General features: G+C 36.0%; 1 protein-coding gene across 2 annotated transcripts in view; it reads left to right on the top strand.

The window, feature by feature from the left end:
• Positions 1-17,956, top strand: part of LOC107692347 (nucleoside diphosphate kinase 7-like) — a 33,096-nt gene that overhangs the window by 8,192 nt on the left and 6,948 nt on the right. Inside the window, exons 5-10 of one of the 2 annotated variants that reach the window (XM_016491332.1) lie at positions 854-904; positions 1,093-1,300; positions 1,432-1,537; positions 6,121-6,185; positions 7,023-7,091; positions 9,454-9,555. In XM_016491332.1, the coding sequence (XP_016346818.1) occupies positions 854-904; positions 1,093-1,300; positions 1,432-1,537; positions 6,121-6,185; positions 7,023-7,091; positions 9,454-9,555 (601 nt within the window). The remainder of the gene's footprint in view (positions 1-853; positions 905-1,092; positions 1,301-1,431; positions 1,538-6,120; positions 6,186-7,022; positions 7,092-9,453; positions 9,556-17,956) is intronic. The other variant, XM_016491333.1, reaches the window with a different exon arrangement.

Genomic DNA, 17,956 nt, shown 5'->3' with positions numbered 1-17,956 from the left:
TTTAGTAAATTTATGTGCTTTTGTCATTTTTATTAGTTTTTGTATTTTATATATCTTAAATGTATTTTTATTTAAGTTTCAGTATTTATATTATGTATTTTATTTCAGCTTCATTACAATTCCTGAAAACATTTTTTATAGTTTTTAATAGTTTAATGCTTTTAGTTTTAGTTTTAGTTAACAATAACAACACTGGCCCAAGCTGCAACTTTGCAAAAAAAAAAAAAGTCAGTTAATCTTGTATCAATCATAATAGCTTATGTTTTTTTTTTTAAACTTGGAGATCCTTATTGTATGAAGAGAAATAACATTTTGAGGCCTTTTGGATGTCTTCGTATATTTGTAGACATTTCGCAGGAAATTAACGTTTATGTAGTTGGCAGAAAATATGATCCAAAATGGCTACAGTGAATTTGAAGTATACGTTTTTGTCTATATGTCACTTTACATGTGGTTTAGTGCCACATTTTTTAAAGAATGGAAAATGCTGAGGGTTAATCTTTCCTTTTCCTCTTGAAATATGCTGACATGGAGAGTTTCTCTGATAGACTGTGTTGTTTTAGCCTGGTCAGGTTTTGCGGCTTTAACCTTTCCTCAAAGTAGAAAACAGCTGTTCATTGACAGAGACAGTCCTTGTCAGGGAATGAAGATGTGGAAGTTGTGTTAAGCATATAATCTCATTTCTTGGACTAGTTGACACGTCATCAATTAAAAAAATTATATGGTATGGTATGAAGAGGAAAATTTTAGTTCCTCAATTTCGTATTCGTATTTCACTATAGGTGTCAGCCGAGAGATGGCGGGGTTTGGAGATCACTTATTAACCCTGTGTACTTTTATGGCTTTCTTACAGGAAGCAGGCAGTGGACTTTTACACGGAACATCAGTCAAAGTCTTTTTTCAAGTGAGTCAATGATTGACTTATATGTAAGGGCTGCTTTTGAAGGAGATTCTTGACACCTGAACCAACACTGAGATTGTCACAGTGACTTTGGCATGACTTTGCATGACACTGCGTGTTTTTAACCGCAAATTCAATCATAAACACCACAGCAAAATGTTGCTAAAGCTAGTTGTCTTCTTCAACAACAGTAATTTGGTGCAGTTTGTGAGCTCCGGTCCCGTGATTGCTATGGAGCTGATGGGGGATGAGGCAGTGTATACCTGGAGAAAAGTTCTAGGCCCGACTGATTCTGGTGTGGCACAAAAAGATGCAGCGAATAGTCTCAGAGGCCAGTTTGGTACTGATGGCACTAAGAATGCAGGACATGGGTCCGACTCGTTGGCATCTGCTGCACGGGTAACAAAAAAGCAACTGTCAATAGCAATTAATCGAGCCCACAATATTCTGTTGATCAGATTTTTCCCAGTAATATGCTAATAAAGGCAAAGGAAATGACTGGTGATGTGTTTTTAATTACAACTATATAGGAGCTGGAGTTCTTCTTCCCTTCTACTACTGGTCACGGTCCCTCCAACACAGCCATGTACTCAGACTGCACCTGCTCTATCATTAAACCTCATGCCATCTCAGAAGGTAAACCCACAACACACACTGACGATATACTCTATCTCTGTCTAATCAGGCATCTTTGAAATAACCTATTATAGATGAGATATAGCATAGTTAATTATTTGCTGTTTGTAATGTGCTGTTAGTAGTGTATTATTAACCCATCTCTGTTTATAAGTGCACATTATCATCAGAAGGACTATGACACTCCTGGTATGTCATACCCCATCATTCCTGTCCCAGTTACTCACTCAGGCAATATTCTCTTAAATGCTGGTCCAGGAGTTTTGCTAATTCTCCAAAACCTTGCCGTGCAACATGAGTGATTCTAGTGCCATTAGACCATATCATCTTGTTTCACTTCATACATGAAAGCAGCACATATTTGCTTTAGCCTCCATATTAACAGGTTACTGCTTTCACATTGCGCGATTAAGCAGCTTGGTGACGCATGGCAGAATTGTAGGTGCAACTGCCAGGGTTCCAACATTCTGGAAATATTACTAAAGTTGAAAAAGTGAAAAAGCATAATAGGACCCCTTTAAAACCAGACCTGGAAAAGTCATGAAAGTTTCTAAAATAATTATACAATTTTCAAATTATGGCTGTAAAATATGTTTGTCCTATATTTTGGCATAAATATTTTCCATCTAGGAATGTTGCTTAAATAGAGTGTCACACTTGCTCAGAAACCATTGTAATGACTGTTTTGTTGTGGTCTGTCGCTACATAGCAAATAACTCTTCTGTCAATGACAGACATACAACCAAAAATTCCTGTTCAGTAAATCTGATTGAATGCAGACATATTAGACTGTTTATATTCTGCGCTTTGAAGTTTAAGTTATGTTCAGTGTAGATGAATGATCGTTTGCATTTAAAAGTGGTCTTTTGAAGACCAAGTAAATTAGACCAGACCAATGGAGAACTACTCTTTCAAAAAAACAATTTCTTCTCCAAAAATGTCGTCTTTTCAAAGTGACCCCAAAGTGGTGGATTTGGTGGAAGTGTAAAAACTCAGTTCTCATGAATGAAAGGTGCAATTTAGTTAGCAAAGGTGCTACTTCAGAGTCATTTGGTCCTTTCGTGATTGTCTTATCCTTATGTAACTGTCTTCATTCCCTCCTGGCCTAGTGCTGTTTTGCTTGTTATATGTTGATGAGTATAAAACCTCCAAAGCCAGTGCTTACTCGTAACCAAGCCTTTGCTCTGGATTTGTCCAAATCCACCTCCTGATCCCTGTTCATGGAGCATGCCGCCAGGGCACTGACCTGTGAAATCTCAAATCCTCTAGATAGGGCTGAGGTAGATATTTCACATAGTGGACGTGGACTAAGCAGGCCCCAAGTTGGTTTTGTACATTGCTGTGGGCTGATTAACCTGGAGGGAATGTTACACATAAACACACAGAGCCCCAACAACAGTCACAAGCACAAAAAATACATGCTTCTCACAGTTTTGACACGCATGCTCTGTTGATTTTAAGGGTTTCAATCCTTCACTGATAACTTTGAATGTCCTTTTCATGTTGCATGTCTCACAGCCCCATCAAAATAACGTTCAAGAACATTCAGAAATGTCGGATTGTGTTGAAAAAAGAACACTGAATTTTAATGATCTCTTTTTGTTTCTACCAACATCATTTCCCCTGTTAGCATTGTGTCTCTATTAGTCACCAAATCTTCCATCCAATCGTTCACCCACACTCATATTCCGACTATGCCTGCAGTGTGTCTGCTCTCTAGACCTCCAGCAAAAAAGTGCTGGCAACCAGTGATTTAAAGAGGATTGCAGCCCTGATTACCTTTTGATTGGAGATCTAGAGCCCACCAGGTTTGCAAAAGGAGTAAATAAAAATAGCCAGTAATGAAAGTCCCCGCTGAGAGAGCTGCTACATGACTGTAATTAGACAGATTATGCGGCAGCCGCTTTGTTTATTTTTTCAGGATAGTCATGTGGCTTGGTTCAACATTACTTTTGGATTATAGACTACAATAGCATGTTGTTAGCATCCCTCAACTGTATTTTCACTCAAAGCTATAGTTTCACTCTATGAAATATCACATTGCATAAAATTGGAATGTGTGATTGTATGTTTTCCATTTCTCGTCACAGGGCCGTCATCACCAACCCATGTAAATTTTGTCCTGTGCCCTAAGCAGCAGCACTGCTACAAACTAAAAACATACACAATATATTGTGTATTTTATTGTATTCTCTACAGTTTAAAAGTTTGGGGTTGGTAAGATTTTTTTTAATGTTCTTGAAGTCTTTTATGCTCACCAAGAATGCATTTATTTGATCAAATTTATAATAAAAATGGTAATATTATGAAGTATTATTAGAATTTAAAATAATTGTTTCTATTTTAATATATTTTAAAATGTATTTTATACCTGTGATGGCACAGCTTCAGCGTCACATGATTCTTCAGAAATCATTCTAATATGCTGATTTGTTGCTCAAGAACTATTTCTTATTATTATCAATGTTGCTGTCGGTTGAGCTGATTGATATTTGTGTGGAGACTGCTACATTTTTTTTTCTCAGGATTCTTTGATGAAGAGAAAGTTTAAAAGAATAGCATTTATTCTGAAATATATATATTTTTTTTTTGTAAAATTATAAGTGTATTTACTGTCACTTTTGATCAATTTAATGCATCCTTGCTGAATAAAAGTATTAATTTCTTTCAAAAAAAAAAAAAGGCCTACTGACCCCCAGTCTTTTGAACTGAGTGTATACTGTGGAAAATTCGGAAAATGATGTCCCTTGTGACTTTGTTTTGTTATATCATGTAGCATGCATAATGACTGCATACTGTAGCTGTAGGTAAGCTAAAGGTCATGTTTCTATTAATTATCGGTGCCTGGTGTATACTCCAGCAAGCAGCATGCCATAATAAATGGGTAATGATTTACTCCAACCTATTGTCCAGAGTTAGGGTCATATCACAGAGTTGTAGTGCATTTTTACCAGCCAACTTTCTCTGTTCTTTTAATGATCAACCTAGTATGCGGTGTAAAGTGAGTTTCTCTAGATGGTTAATGTTGTCATCAAGGTCATGATACTTTCAGTGTGAAATGGCTTAAACTTTGGGCACCGCTCATTAATGTATTCTGAGATTCACACCATATGGTCCAAAATCTATAATGCTAACGTTAGTTGTAGCTGGAAGCATCTGTAAAAGTCCAGCCTGTTGATATTAGATATTCAAAGCAGATTTGACTTCCTTTCAAAACTATTGACCAAAGTCACTTTAACAATATAAAGGTTTAACCATTTTTAAATGTCCTCCAATGAATCCTTTTTTTTTTTTTTACTGAAATGTCTTAGCTAATAGAAAAGCAGTGTGATTTGTTTTGAACTAGCTCATGACTGGAATAGACAAATGTGTTGCCAGGCAGCGCTGATACCATTGCCTAGCAACAGGGCAGATTGTGTCTGGAAGCTGCTGTTAGAATTGGAACCTTTAGGGTCACCAGTGGTGCTGAGGGAAGGTTAGGGATGTGTGAAGATGTCATTTATGTGACAAAAGAAAATTCTCTAGGGCAGTTGCACAGTGCATGGGGAAATGATCTGTCATATGGTGTTTACGCTCTATGTGATACTGCATTTAAATATGGAAACGTTAAACAGGTTTGTCTGTCCTTGCCCTTTTCAGCTATTGAAGTATGACTGAAATCACATTTAATTTGTGCTGTGTAGTATATTTGTCCTTTCTCTTAAAGATATGAGAGAAAAAACACTGCAAATTTAATTGCTTTGTGTCAAAGCTGTGAACTTATATAACGGCATTGCAATTGAATTGTGGGCAAAACAAATTCAATTAAAAAGTAATATTGCCTGAAACATGTTACATGCACTGATTGATTGAATATGTGCTTTGGAAACATAATGCACGGTTTGTTTTGTACTGAAATTGAAACCACAAACCAGTAAATCAGTGCTAATGGATACATTCCCCGCTGTGCCCTTTATTAATAAAAATCTCTCAGCACTCAGTCCAAAGGAGCAGACTTAGAGATGTGCTCTCGTGTTATTGAGATCAAAGTCTCTCCTTTGAAGTCACTCCTTCATGATCTTGTGAACTGTTTGTTGGCCTGATCATATCGGTGAAACAGAAGGTCAAAAGTCTTACTTGCCACTTAACTGATGCAGCCAATGCAACATACAGTTGTTTAACTACAGGGACAGTCACCCTAGAGCAAGGGCACATACTGTAGTTTATAGAACAGGATCACATGAGTTCCTAGGTCACTGGTACTTGCTATTGAACTTGAAACCTTTGTGTTAGCATCTCAAATCATATGCATCTTCCATCTAATGATTAGTCTGATCTTAGAAGTGCAAGATATTTCCAAAAGCATGTGAATATACCCTGCACTATACTTTGCTGGACCCAAAAAAACTTAATATATACATCCACTGTACCCTATATGAGGAGAATGATTTAAAATACTGAAAATTAGTCTTGTTGTGTGGTTCATTCTTACAATTACCGTTCTATATATGATTTAGAGAGATATTTGTCAAATGTAAGATTGCATTCAAGCCAGTTCGTTTTAAATGAGCATCTTTCATTTGAAATGTTTTTTTTTTTTTCAGTGTTGACGGGAAAGATCCTTAAGTCAATTATAGAAAATGGATTTGAGATATCTGCCCTACAAATGGTATGTATTTTAGTTTAATTTAAATGATATTTCCATTTTTAGCCAATAATGTTGCCTAGTAAAGTTGAACGTTACAATTGGATGAAGCTTACATATAATATCAATACTCTTATTAACAATCAAACAGTATGTTCAAATAATAAAGTTCAAATAATTAATTTTTTGAAAGAAAGATATGCACATTTTATGGATATTAGACCACCTTTCTTTAAAAGAACAAATGATCAAACTAATAGCAAGCTAAGAGAAGTAAAAATAGACTCTATCTATGAACCAAGGGCAAACACAGTTATGTTTTCCCTTTGATGTAACTTGACCCCGTCATCGACCATGCAATCTGTGACCAGATCAGTAGCCTCCCACATCTCCAAATGAGTCCTCTGCTGACCAATTACAGGGCTGCAGCTTTGTCACATGACCCTGCTAAAAATAGTGTACAGAGGATGCCCCTGGGCTAGAGCAGATCAATTAAGGTTTTGTTACTATTAGAAAGAGCTGTCCAGAGCTGACTTGGTGGTTTATAAAAAGAATATCAGACAGAGATAATGGTGTGTTGGAATTGGCTTGGAGATTTTATCTCTAGTGTGTTGGATAACCCACTTAAATGGGTCATTTTCCAGTCATAAACGATTAATACATTGATTTTGTTTGTGAAAATCAAAATTCTTATTGTTTTGTCCTTAATGATGAAATCATATTATATATTATATTGTCATATAATGTTACATCTTGATTTTTACTATATTTACTCATTTATACAAGTAATAATGTCCCTGTAAGTGTTCAGTTTGTTTTTATTCAGTAATCAAATTTTGACTTGGTTTTCCGTTATTACAGTTCAACATGGATCGAGTGAATGCTGAGGAGTTTTTAGAGGTTTATAAAGGGGTTGTAGCCGAGTACACTGTAAGTATATGTTGCTGCACTCTCTTCTCTGATTTCAGTTGGTCCACTAAGAAAAACATGTACCCACTTATGTGTCTTTAATTACTATGTACTAACATTTAAATTAATCATTTGATACAGTGCCCTTAGATACTTGTTGATAGTACGACTAAACCTGTACCTAACCTTAACCGTATCCCAACTCAGCAGCAGCAAAAGTGTTTTGCAATAACACATGAATACAGTAAGTACATTCGTTGTACCTTGATGTAAGTGGATAAGTAGTTCAAGACACCCAATATAAAGTGGGCCAAAAGTATTAATAAACCCCTTACTTGTTATGGCTACTATATAGTATAGTCAGTACAGGGGTCCATACAAAGAAGTTCCATTTCTCCCTTTTCTATCTCACATGTGATTCCAGTTATGTTTAATTATTCATTTAGAGAAGAAGGTGTAGTCACCAAAGCATTAAGTGCTATGTCGTAACTGCATGTACACCTGCCTCCTGCAAACCTCTCTATAAAGGCACAGACGGGGCATATAAATATATATGAATACTCACCTTATGGCAGTTTCCCTGTTCTGAGCACAGTGTTACGTCACAGTACATGGAATTTTGGTTCATTGGAACAACCTTCACATTCCTGTTGGCTATTAAGTGTCAATAAATTGCTTTCTTGTCTTTAAATTTTAGCCGAATAGCAATCATTTATTCTGGTAACGTCTGCACAAGTCTTTTAGACCAAATATAAGCCATTTTCGGTTTAGGGTCATTGAAGCCAGAGGCTATTTTGGAGTACAGGACCTTGTCTGTTGCCATGAAGACTCTTCAACATATTGATTACCTCACCTTCACCAAAACACAAGCCTGCACACTGCAGGTGCAAAGTGCCCATGAAACATTTGCACTGAGCTTGCCACTATTTTTAAGCCATAACAGTGTAAGTATGCAAATTGACAGAGTGAGAACTAATGATGGTGTTCTGCAAAAATACATTATTAATCATCTTAATCTGGCTGCAGGAACAAAGTGCACCAGTGCCAAGCAGATCTTATCGTGATACTTTACAGTTCAGTACAAAGAGCAATTCCACAAGTCTTTTTTTTCCCTTCTTCAAGTCATTTTTCTCTCTTCAAAGATGGCTTTTAGACCTTGTGAAGTTTCTGTAGAATTATAATATAGTGAACAGTGAACTTCGCAATATTTCATGATGTATTTTGCAACATGTTTCCATATCATCACTCAGTGACTCATCCTCTCATTATGTAATATGTGGCAAAGCCTTTGGTAATAATTTTATAGTAACCTAAAATATAATACTGACGAAGCATAAACCTTGTAAGAACATAAAAGGAATTCCATTCAAATACTCAGAATCAGATATACATTCCCTGTTATCATTGCATCATGTCATTGTCATTTCATTGTAACAGCACTGCTCATATTGGGTCACATAGGTTGTGGTTACATGCACACTGATATTTCGGGTAAAATGGGGAAGCTCTTTAACTCCTCTAACTTCATTGTTTAACGATAAACTACATGGTTTCATAAAGAACCTTTCTATTGCACAAAATGTACTTTATTGTGGAAAAAGTTTCTTTAGATTATTCAAATGTTCCTCACACTAAGAAAAAATGGTTCTTTTTAGGACTGAAAGGTTCTTTGGGGAACCCAAAATTGTTCTTCCATGGCATTGCTGTGAAAACCCCCTTTGTGGAACCTTTATTTTTAAGAGTTACTCATACAGGTCACAAATGGTTTATGATGGTAATTTAGTGGGTATGTAGTGTTTGCAGCTTTTGTTTTGTATATGTCATAAATGTTTGATTTTGAAATATTTTTTGTGTGTAGTCACAAAAAGGAACAGGTTAATCTTAAAGCCTTCATGAATCATGTCTTTGAGATGCAAAAATGGTTAAAAGCTGACCATTTAAAAAAAAAAACTTCCTCAGTGCTATTATTCTTTTTGAAATCTAAAACTAAAAGCTGCCATTGTGGACACCGTTAACTGTATGTGAAAGTGGCTCATGGGCTGTTTAGTGGTCTGTGCTTAGTGGGCACTTCACATTCACCCCAGAATTCTAATACCCCACAAAGTTATACAGACCCAACACAGAGGCCAACTCATCAAATCAGATTAACAGAGAATGAGAACTAGTCTTGTTGGTTAATAACCTGTTCCAAGAACAATAGCAACAAATGTTTGCTTTGACATCCTTTAATTTATATATTTATTAAGAGGCACACAGGTAACTTGAGTCCTCCAGCTGCTCCAATGTCTTCCCAAGGTCTGTTCAGATAATAAGCTCTTTCATTGGTACAGGCACCGCAGGTAGACCGAGGGAAATCGTTAACTCTTGACTGCTTGTGTTGCAGAATATGGTGGATGAACTTTGTTCCGGACCTTGCATGGCCCTGGAGATCCATGCTACCGATTCACCCAGAACCTTTCGGGAGTTCTGTGGACCTGCAGACCCTGTGAGTAACAAGATGGTTCAATCTTGTTATAATGTGCACTTATTTCCTTGGGGGTTCCCAAAACAAAGCTTAAATTATGTGTTTATACCCAAAAGCTTAGCATTAATATTTTCAGTTCTCTATTTATATACTGTATGTATATGTGCTTACAACCTCATTGTCATTTCAAGGTTTTATGAAAGGTATAAACGAAACTTAATGGTCCTTCAGTCTCTTGGACTCGGTGACCTCTTTTACCTTAAGTATCTTGTAATCTGTAGCGCTCTAAAGGCATATCATCTGTACTCCCCGGGTAAAAACCTGCTTTGTGTCTGCATCAGACAGTCGAAATGTACACCACCATGAAGGTTTCGTCTTGTATGAAAGATTAGTCTGCCAACTCCTGTTGCATGACGACTGTTTCCGCTCTAGGTGGCCACCATTCTGCCAGCAGATTTCTACTACTGCCAGAGATAGCTTGTAAATTGCAGGTACCAGTCATGATGAACCATTAGATAAGAATTACGATCCTTGCGCCTTGGAGTCCTTGGTCTGGGATTTATCGGCCTTATGCACAGCACTAAAAGGTTTGATAATAATGTGGACTTTGTCATTTTCAGTGTGGCGCTCCCTTATGGTCCAGTTGGTTTCCTGTGATGGTTAAGACAGTGGACTAAAGGCTCTAGAGTTTAGTCTTTCGGTTAAGGACCCGATGAAATTAAAATTAGAGCATTGTTGACTTTTAGTCTATGTTTCTTAGCTTTTAGGTTTTGTATATGTACTCATTGAGTTTTAAAAATTAAAGGTATAGTTCACCCAAAAATTAAAATTCTGTCATTAATTACTCACCCTCATGTCGTTCCAAACCAGTAAGACCGTCGTTTATTTTCGGAATACAAATTAAGATATTTTTGATGAAATCCGAGAGCTTTCTGACGCTGCATAGACAGCAATGGAACTACCAGATTCAAGACCCAAAAAGGACTTCTTTAAAATAGTCTATGTGACATCAGTGGTTCAACCTTTATTTTATTAAGTTACAAGAATAATTTTTGTGAGCAAAGAAAACAAAAATTAAAAAAAATCTTCGACACGCATTCACGAGAGTACCACGCATGCGTGTGGTGCTGCTGACATTGGAGCCGGCGTTCTGACGTAGAACCCGGATGCGCTGCGCCTTGTTTGCAAGTAGAGGAATGCACATGTATGCGTTGCGGTACTGTTGTGAATGCGTGTCGAAGACTGACACGGAAGAGAAGAAATTGTTGAATAAAGTCGTTATTTTTGTTTTCTTTGCACACAAAAAGTATTCTGGTAGCATTTTTGGGTGAAGTATCCCTTTAACAACATGATCTCTTAGCAGATATACACATTTAAAATGCAATAAATTATTAAAATAAAATTAAAATATAAGCATTTTTAATTCAAGTTGTAAATAATTAAATAAAATAATTAAAAATAATGAATAATAATAATACATATTACAGTTTATAATGAAATATACAATTAATAACAATTTGTCTTCCAGAATAAACTTACTCCAGAATAAAGAGGTATATCAAAATGTTTGTGTGATAAAATGCTCTTTAGAATCAGAATTCCTGCCTCTAATTAGCAATGGAAAGTAGCAAATCATGGTTAATGTCTGTGACATAAGCTGAAGGCAAGCTCTTTAATATGTGCCATCACAAATAGCTGATTCAATGCAAAATATAAAACCCATCAAAAGGCAGTGCATTGATTTGGAATGATTAAACTGACTGGAACTAACTGTGCATTAAATGGTTTTAACACACACCTTCCAATGAATCAGCTTGCTTACTTCCCACTTAGGTTTAGGAGTAAGGAGTAGAGGTGGACCTACGTTTTTTTTTAAATGTTATGTTTTCAAACAAATCGTACAAATTTCATACAAATTCACCACCTCGTAAAATAGTTACGAGATCGGATTGGACCTCCTGCAAACTGTCGTGCTGTTAGTGCTTTATTACTCAAGAGGGGTGATATGACATGAAATGTTTCTATTGACAAAATTTTTCACAGTTTATGCCTTACACAAGTTGATTCTCACCTGCTAGATATTTGTATTCTTTGACACAAATGGCTTTGATATGCAAAACATGGCTGCAGTGCTGTGACCTTTACAAGGTCAAACTGGATTGCTCAAACATGGGTTCCGGAAAGAACTCCACACTTCTCATTTGATAGCCCCACCCTGAGTCCTCCCCACCCTCTCTTCCACACACACTCACATGGCACAGAGGGAAAGAGAGAGAGAGAGCGTGAGAGTGTGTGGTTGGTTTTTAAACACTCTGACAGGCTGTATATCAGCATTGTCTGGTCACAAAAGGAATACTTAATTATTTTATATCTCACGAGTTCTTTTAACTCATGCTCTTTATTTTGACATGTTCTCCTGCTTTCCCCCTCCTTTTGTGCTGGATCTGTGGCTGCATGTCTGTGGTTTATAAACACTGCCAGTATTATGTGTAAAACAGTTATGTGTGTTTTGGGGAGATAGACTGGTCTAGATATTGTACCGTAAACACTGTGTATAAATGAGGGGTTACCACCTATTACTTTCAATTCACTGAATCACACTAAACACATATACAACACAACAGTGTGCTGAACCGCCGTTTACATCCATTTATACATTTATAAAGCTTTGTAGTAGTGTTTAGAACGAATTCAGTCATTTATGCTAAATTGTAGCACAGCTAATAACAGGGTATGTACAATACTGTATCTTGTTGCCTTTTTATTTAAAGTACGTTATAGTGTTATTTTAATATTATTTATATACTATTATAGTATTTATAATTTTTTTTAATTATCTTTTTCATTTTAGTTTAAGATTTTGTCATTTTGTTATGTGCTTTTGTCATTTTATTAGTTGGTCAAATTTAGCTTTAATCTATTTTTATTTCAGTTTTAGTAATTGTACTACTTAAACTTATTTACTCAAACTTTGCAGTTATTTGTCAAGACCTTGTTTTTAAAATGTAGTTTTAATTTTAAGTTTATCATTTAGTATTTCTATTTTATTTCAGCTTTATTTCAATTAAAGAAAATTATTTTAAGTTTTCATTTCGTTTCAATTCATTGTTTTATTTTTAGCTTTAGTTAACAATAACAACGCTGGTACACGAGAAAGAGGACATGAAATGGGGGGTGTCATCATGCTATGGCTCGAGCTGTATTTCAACACATCTTGCCTACATAAGAGTGTTACAGCTCTATTTTTGAGCTAGCATACTAACTGCAAGGCCTTTATTCTGAACTGCTCCAACCTGAACAGTCATTCCAGTGTGCTTCATTCTTAAATCAGTGAATGTTCATGCAATAAATGTTTGCTAGAAAAATTGTTTTGTTGATGACCAAATTATTTCAGATTGATGGCAAAATAAAATAACTAGAGTAGCTACAGAGAGTCTGTCAACTGAAGGTGCGTCATCACAGCTCCCAGTGTAGACAGCTCTATTGATTGTAATGGAAGAAATCTTATGATTTACATGCATCTAATGTCGACACACCCTAACTAGCTTTTTTTTAAAGAAAAAGTTGCATGCAGTTTTGTTTGTTGTTGTCACCTAGACTACAGTGACATGTTTGCATTCATGCTTTCTGTCTAATAAACCTTGTAAAAAAAATGTATTAGGCTAGTTTAACAGTCCTTAAGATAATATTGCCGATAACATTAAAGGCCAAACCAAAATACAAAGCCGGATATTAGTATAAACCATTAACACTTTGAGACTCCAGGATTGTGTGAACAAAAAAAGGGGAGAAATATTTTCAGCATTGTTTGTGAAGGATTAGTTGTAGTTCATAAAGAGAGGATAATACTCTTCATCACTGTTTGAGTCTGAAGGCAGGCGTGTTTTTCTTTCATTTCAGCCGAAAGTTTCAAAATCCTGTACAAACACAAAGATTCCATTAATTCAGGTTGGAATGTGTAAAGTTTTGTGAGATCTTGACAGAGCATCATACAGTTTCCTGAGCGCAAGTCGGCTTCTTATGACATCTTCTGCAGAGTTGGGAGATGCGTATGGTAGATTTTAGGGGGAGAGGTCAGTGTTTGATGACGTGGTTAGTTAGTCTAGATTCAGCATGCTTCACTAACCACTCTTGCCTGGTGACCTCCAGTGGTTTTCCCACTGCTGAACACACTTTAGTGTCATGTAAAGCCTTACCAAATAGTGAAATGGGAAGGTCCATGAGAATAGCCTTGAAACGTTTATTTTTGATTTAGAGAAAGACTGTATCAGGGAGCAGTGGCACAGCATGATCCATCATATGGTGGAAAACAAGAAACAGAAGTAAGAACATTATGCCAGCAACATACCTGAAGATACATGCTTCATTTGGCAGAATTTAGCACATATTGAACCTCTTTCAATATGTCCTAATGTCCTAGTGTAGCACCAGTTCATATCATTACCATGTCAATTATTGACTGATATTAGAGATATTTAAAATTATTGGTGTTGGTTGATATTGGATATTTAATTGGTCATTTCTCTATTCTTACATTCATTTGCCATCATCTAACGCTCACTTAAAGCTGAAGTATGCAGTTTCTGCACTGTTAGTGTCAACATAGCAGAATAAAAAAAAAAAAAAAAGCATATTTTTAAACAACCTTTCGTATGTCACTCCCAATTCAAACATTGCAAACAAAACTCTTATGGGTCTATAAAAATGAAGGCATGTCTTAACCGTTAAAAGTAGGCTATTTTTAATATATGGTCCAACTTATTAGAAATACTTTTAACTTGAAGTTTAGCTTACCTGTCAAGAAGAAACTCTGCAAGTACATTGGCTCGACTGAAACCCAAACATTCCATCAAATTCCTACATTGTTTTACCCCATTGTCTGTCTCTTGTGTATTTTGGCAAGTCTTTTTGCCAAATATACAAAGAATTTTGGCTTGCACTTCTGTAATGAAAAAAGACAGGCAGGTAGGCCACCCTATCATTTTCAGACCGAATATAATGACTGGATGAAGATGTTATAGTCCTGAGACTTCTACAGAAGATTTTTAAAAAGTATAACACTTTAATTATTGATTGCTATCGGGATGTGAAGAGATTTTCAAACAGTATAGAAAAAATGTTTATGAAAAACATTGCCTATCCTAATTTTAAAGTTGGTTTTTAAAAACACTAATAATTTAATCACACTGTTAAATGTAATCTTTAGCAAATCTCAAAATGAATATCCATTTTTCTTATTGTACATTATGTTTTTGGGATGTCTAAATCAACTTGTAGCATTTAAAATGACGAAAAAAAAATTGTGTTTAATTTTTGATGTATTTAGATAAAATGGTGTAGAATTTTATTATTGGCCATTTATTAATTGTCAACATAAAGCCGATGTTAATGGTTGTCAGTTATCAGTCATAATTTATTATACTGGTGCATCCCTAATAAGTAGTTTGTATGCTAAAAATAATTTGGATAAATCTGACTATTATAGTGAGACATCATCCTTTCCCTCAACAATGCACCCTACGGGATATTACACTAGCCATAAATCAGACTTTGCCCCCAGCTTTGGTCATTTTCATTGTCACCATCTCATTTTGAGAGCAGTCTTTAAGGTATTTTTTACCAATATTTTTTTCAAGGATGTGTTTTCTGAACACTGTTTTCTCCTCTATCTGTAATGTAGTGTTGCTGGTTTTCAGGAATGATATCAGTTGTGGAACACTGCTTCTTTCCAGTGCCTTGATGTTACTGATCACTTTATCAAGTTGATAGAAGTGAAGAAGAGCAAGGGGATATGCGTGACAGTAGTGAAAAATTCATAATGGTGGATCTTGTTGGCATTAAGATCGCCACTCAAGTCACGTTTTGAGAGTTTTTGCCTTTCTTATTCCAGGTTGTTATGATAGTATTTTTCAGTGTAACCAGATTCTCTGACTTAAGTGTATGTTTACACAAGGAAATGGTGTCTTTCTAGACAAAACTTCCTTGAACAAGTTACAAGGTTGTGTCTAAATGTGTGAAATTGTATTCTGCTGTTTTATTAGAACAGACCAACCTCACAAAAGAATAAATTCACTGGTTCCTGTGTAAATACCTGCTGTTATTGTCTGCCTTTCTGCATTAATTTACATTCTGTATGTGTCTGTTTGAACTTGATAAGGTTCAAGGCTGACTTTTGTCCAAGGTTGTACAGAAGAAACTAGCCATTTGTTTTCTGTGTGAGAATGCACCGAGGTCCTGTTCTCTTAGTTGTGTTTAAGTCTCATATGGTGTTGGAGTTCATGAATAATGTATTGTGCCGTCAGATCGTATCAACTGACAAAGTTCAACTGAATGCCTGTCAATGACTGACTGGCTTTCAGCTCCAGATGCCAAAATACCGTAATAGAACCTCCACCTGGAAACGAAGGTAACTTACTTGTAACATAGTAAACCTATACAGTGGGAATGTAACCGTGCCTGATTTGTCACAGACAATGGTGATAAGATAAAGGATTAGATGTTTGGACACAGTGTTTGTGCTTTAGACGAGAGAACATGCTCCTATAGAGCATTTTGTGTATTCATGTCCTCCAGTCGTATCAAAAGTAAATACAATGGTATATGGAGGCAGAATTATGTCTTTAATACAGCACTACAGTGTAAGGTCAAGTGTGTGAATTATTTTTGAATGCCCTGAGTTCAGTTTTATAGGATGTTAGTAATCTGGTGTGCTTGTTCTAGTATGGCTCTGTGTTAGTCAAGGCCTGTGTTGCCTTCTACTCAGAGAAACAAAGCACAATTGACACTGTTGTCTCACGTGTCTTCTGTACAGTCTTGTTAGATCTGTCTGTGAGAAATTTGATGGGCCAACATGTCATAGCCTGCAACTAAAGAGCAAAGGCAATTAGTAACAATGAGGTTTTTCCTGGAGTGTATTTGACAAGGCATGAGTCACTCAAGTACAAATAACTGAATGTGCTGTAGATGGTTCTCTAATGTTCAGGCAAAATGCTGTTCAGAAGTGTTTCTAGTAAGAGCAGTTGCTTTTTACTAACGTTCAATAGTTTGGGGGTTTGTAAAGCAAAGCTGAATTTTCAGCAGCCATTTCTCCAGTCTTCAGTGTCACATGATCCTTCAGAAATCATTCTGATAGGCTGATTTGGTGCTCAAGAAACATTTTGTATTATTATCAATGTTGAAAACTGTTGTGCTGCTTAATATTTTTGTGGAAACCTTGATACATGTTTTTCAGGATTCTTTGATATATTGAAATGAAAAAAAAAAACAGCATTTATTTGAAGAAGAAATCTTTTGTAACTTATAAAAGTCTTTAATGTCACTTTGATCTTAATTTCTTTAAAAAAAAGAAAAAAGTACTGTCCCAAACTTTTGAGCGGTAGTGTTTTTACATAGGCAGAGTCCCACGCTTTTATCCTAAATTGTGTTTAACTCTTGCAGAAAAGCATTATTTCTCAGGCTGGTCCAGCTGATGTGCATTCAAGAGTACATAAATAGGTCATGCCTCTATGAAAAATATAATTAGTTCTTTTAACTGTAAGGTTTTGAATATTATGATTTATCCCATTTGTTTTACACCTTGTCTCTGTACATAGTGCATTTTATTTCAAAAGATCAAGGAAAATGAGACTTTTCATAAATTAGCCATCAATTTCTGACCTGGCCAAAGAATATACTATAAAATAAGTTCTTACCCATATTTAAAAATGTATGCTTGTCATAATGTATATTTTAATTGGAATTATGATTGAATTTTTCAATTATATCTCCTGCTTGATATTTTGTTTCATAAGTATTATAAGTGGCTTATGGCAGAATAAATAGCTCTCTAACGGTATCTGCCCGTGTACATTTCCTGTTGTAAACCAAGGAAATGAATAGGTTATTCAATCAATCAGGGTTTAATTGTGATGTCGGTTGGTGCTGAGGGCTAGCATGTGTCAGTGCTGTAAGCATGTGGCCATAAAGGCAGGGTCGTGGAGACCTGTAGTTACCATGGTGGTGCTCCCTTAGGAAGCTCCAGTGTGGTCCCACAGCATCGATTGCTGCTTAATTAAGGCCCTCTTACATCAGAGCGGCACCAGTCACAGGGAGTGAGTGAGCCATGTGACCGGGACTGAACTGGAACTGCCTCGTACAATCTGCCCATCATCTGCCACCAAATTAGCTCAGAGCTACTCCGTCTGTTTCCTAATGATAGGAAAGCCTGTTTTGGTTTGTTGTTGATAATTTTGCCTGTTGAAAATTTCATCATTGGCAAAGAAATAGTTTCTATCACCACATAAACTTTTTGTCCGACATTCACTCTAGCTTAGCACTGTAGCCTTTGTTGTCATGCCTTAAAGTGTGCTCAAAATAGCAAAATTCTGAGGGGCAAAAAGGTTAATTGACACAAAAGTCACATTCAAACCAATTTGAGTGACCA

This window comes from Sinocyclocheilus anshuiensis, unplaced genomic scaffold, assembly GCF_001515605.1.
Source record: "Sinocyclocheilus anshuiensis isolate Anshui unplaced genomic scaffold, SAMN03320099.WGS_v1.1 scaffold70, whole genome shotgun sequence".
In the NCBI taxonomy this organism is placed as follows: Eukaryota; Metazoa; Chordata; class Actinopteri; order Cypriniformes; family Cyprinidae; genus Sinocyclocheilus; species Sinocyclocheilus anshuiensis.
This window is presented reverse-complemented; position numbering and strand designations above follow the sequence as displayed.